Here is a 3,142-nt window from a genome sequence, read left to right on the forward strand (position 1 = left end):
GGCGGGAGCAGCCCCTGGCTCATGCCTGCCCCTCGGAGCCTGGGACGCCCCGGCCGGGTGCACCTGGGGCACCCTCGGCCACCCAGGCCTCGCGCGTCTGAGCCACTCTCCCGCAGAGGTGTCGCCGAGCCGCCGCGGGGCCGGAAGGGGAAAGGGGAACCAGTGCCTCCGGCCGCACTGTTTACACCCCGAGGAAGGACCCGGGCACCGCAGGGTGCTGGCAGGCAGGGCTCGGCCACCCAGGCCTCGCGCGTCTGAGCCACTCTCCCGCAGAGGTGTCGCCGAGCCGCCGCGGGGCCGGAAGGGGAAAGGGGAACCAGTGCCTCCGGCCACACTGTTTACACCCCGAGGAAGGACCCGGGCACCGCAGGGTGCTGGCAGGCAGGGCAGCTGCCTGCACCCTCCTGCCCGGGCAGGTGAAATCTTGACCCTTGACCGAAACGCTGAGGATGGGGCTGGGGTGCTGGCAAGCAGCGCTGGATGCCTGGGTGATGCGCCCCTTGCAGTGGGGCGCGGCTGCTGCAGCGGGGGGCACAGGGATCCCCGGGGGGAGCGGGGGGACAGGGGACAGCACAGGGATCCTGCCGGGCCGGGGGGAGTGGGGGGACACAGCAACCCCTTCCCTTGGCTGTGCTCCCTGCGCAGCCCTGGGCTGTGGTTGAGGCTGGGCTCCGGAGACCGCTGCTGCCCCGGGCGGTGGCACCGGCAGCAGCTGCGGGGCCGGTGCTGGGCTGTGCCCGGCCCCGGGCGAGCAGAGGTTGAGCCGTGGTCACCCCTGGCCCCAGGGCAGTTGGCCGGTGGCCCTGCATGGCTGCACCCTACCCGGGGACGCAGGAGCTGCCCAGACGGGGCTGGGGCAGGCAGAAGAAGGGGTGCTGGGCTGCTGCCTGCACCGCTGCTGGGGCTCGGCCGTGCATGGCTGTGGGGGTGTGGGGGCCGTGGCTGCGGCTAGGGCCGGGCTCTCCTTGCCCAGCCTTGCAGGGGATTTACATTTCATCACCGAGCGAAGACGGGCCCCTGCTTGCATCTGGGCTGAGCTCACCAGCGCTGAGCGGGTGGACACACGCTGGAGCCTCGCCACTGCGTGCTCTTGGGCGCTTCAGCTTGATTCAGCAAGACCTAAGCCAGTTTAACTGCCCTGTTGTGTCTGCCGGAGGCTGACATCACCGACTGGGAACCAGTTAAACCAGTGGCAGCCTCCCAGTCCGTGCAAGCCCTTGCAAAGTGGGCTGTGGTGGGATCTGCTCAGGGGCTGGTCCCCTCTGCCCCCTCCCGTGCCCTGAGAAACCCCCGCGCTGGTGGTGGGGTGGGAAGAGGAACTGGCATGGGCTGCCCACGCTCCAGAAAATCAGCTGGTAGGACAGTGAGATCCCCTGGCTGGGACACGCGTGGTGTCGTGAGCGTGACCCTGCTCAGCTGGGCCGTCCCTGCATCCCGCACCAGTCGAGCTTCCCCTTTGGGGCTGGGGCTGTGGGGCTGCAGCTCAGCGCAGCCTGCGGGCACGGCCGGTGTCTCCCCACAGGGCAGTGGGGCCAGACTGTGCCCATCCTGGGGTCTTCCCATGGCCGAGATCCCTCGGGGCTCACAGCCCTGGTGTGTACCGGGACCAGGAGGGGACGGGATGGGCGAGAGGTCGGTGGCTGCCTTACAGCCGTCCCCACGTGCTGGCTGAGCACAGGAGGGGCTGGGTTGGGGCAGCGACAGCACTTGGGGCTCCCAGGCTCTTCCATGCAGCCCCCTCCTTCCCACCCCAGGCCAGGGTGCCTTTTCCTTCCCTCGCGGGCCGGGGCCGAGGCGATGCTGCCGGTGATGCTGCTGGCCTGGGCAGCTGGTCTCCATTTGGGAGGAGGCGTCCGCATTCCTGGCATAGCCGCGGTGACCGAGGAATCTGCGGCGGCGCATTCGGCCCCACCGGAGGGGAGAGCATTGAGCATCGTGCGGCCAGGGACCCCTGGAGCTCAGTGCCGGGCACCCGCAGGCTCCAGGGGACAGGGATTAACGGGCCCTTGGGGGGGGCATTTCCCCCCGGCCCCCGCAGGCAGTTTCTCCTCATCCTCCTGGAAAGGTTCAGAAGCTGCCGTGTGTGAGGGGCACCATGCTCTGCGGGCTCGCACTGGATCCGGCCGCACCAGTGCCTGTGTCTGATGGCAGCATCGTGCTCGTGCTCCCGTCCCCATTCCCATGCAAGGGGCACAGGCAGGGGAACGGGCAGGGGCAGGGGCAGCCCAGCTGCTCTCGCTCCCCAGATTGTATGTATAGATGGGCAAAAAAACAGGCGATGGACGGGGATGTGGAAAGCTGGAGGTGGGGGGAGATGTCCTCCCCTGTGAGGGGGTCACACTGTGGCTTTACTCCCAGCCGTGGCTCTTGCCGCCTGCCACCCCCGGGGGGGTTCCTGCGCACCAGGAAATCGTGGCTGAACAAATATCCCAGGGCCGTCCAAGCTGCCCGCTGCACCCACCTTGCTCACTGCGCCCACCTCACCCCCTGGCTCCCTGGGGCTGGGGGCAGCCAGTTTGTGGGGTGCACTCCACCGCCCTGCAGAGGCTGGGGGGATGGGGTGTCAGTGTCCCCAGCGCTTCCCGGGGACGGTGTTCGGGACTGGGCTGCTGTCCCCAGACCTCCCTGCGGGTCTGTGCCCGGGGTGGGGAAGCCGTCCCCCATGAGGGGTTTGGGGTGCACGCCGGGGCCATGCCTGAGCTGCTCCCTCACCGTCCCCTCCCAGCTCGCCCAGAAGTACGACCCACAGAAGGAGGCTGAGCTGCGGACATGGATCGAGAGCGTCACAGGGCAGCAGATCGGGCCCGATTTCCAGAAGGGGCTGAAGGACGGGGTGATCCTCTGCGAGTGAGTCCCGCGCTGCTCGCTGGGCGATGCTGAGCACAGCCCCTTGGCCCCTGCTCTGTTCGGATGGGGACGCAGGAGACCTGCCCTCCAGGGGACACTCGCCAAGCCCTTGGGGTGGGAAGGGCGGGCTGGATCTGGCCATGCCCACGCCGGTGGGACCCACCAGAGGTTTCCTCTGCGGCGCTGCTTGGCCAGAATCGCCCCCAAAGTGCCCATGTCTGGGGGGAGCCCTGGGGGCCAGCAGGGACTTGGGGGGGGGGATCGCCTCACACTTGCGGGGGAGACCTGGGCTGGA

General features: G+C 69.0%; 1 protein-coding gene across 1 annotated transcript in view; it reads left to right on the forward strand.

Annotated features, from left to right (window-relative positions):
• The first annotated feature begins 1,797 nt into the window (after nt 1-1,797).
• The window catches only part of CNN2 (calponin 2), a 2,975-nt gene continuing 1,630 nt past the window's right edge, over nt 1,798-3,142 (forward strand). Inside the window, exons 1-2 of the mRNA XM_009279894.2 lie at nt 1,798-1,935; nt 2,726-2,847. Coding sequence (XP_009278169.1) covers nt 1,798-1,935; nt 2,726-2,847 — 260 coding nt within the window. The remainder of the gene's footprint in view (nt 1,936-2,725; nt 2,848-3,142) is intronic.

This window comes from Aptenodytes forsteri, unplaced genomic scaffold (genome assembly GCF_000699145.1).
Source record: "Aptenodytes forsteri isolate BGI_AS27 unplaced genomic scaffold, ASM69914v1 Scaffold147, whole genome shotgun sequence".
Taxonomy (NCBI): Eukaryota; Metazoa; Chordata; class Aves; order Sphenisciformes; family Spheniscidae; genus Aptenodytes; species Aptenodytes forsteri.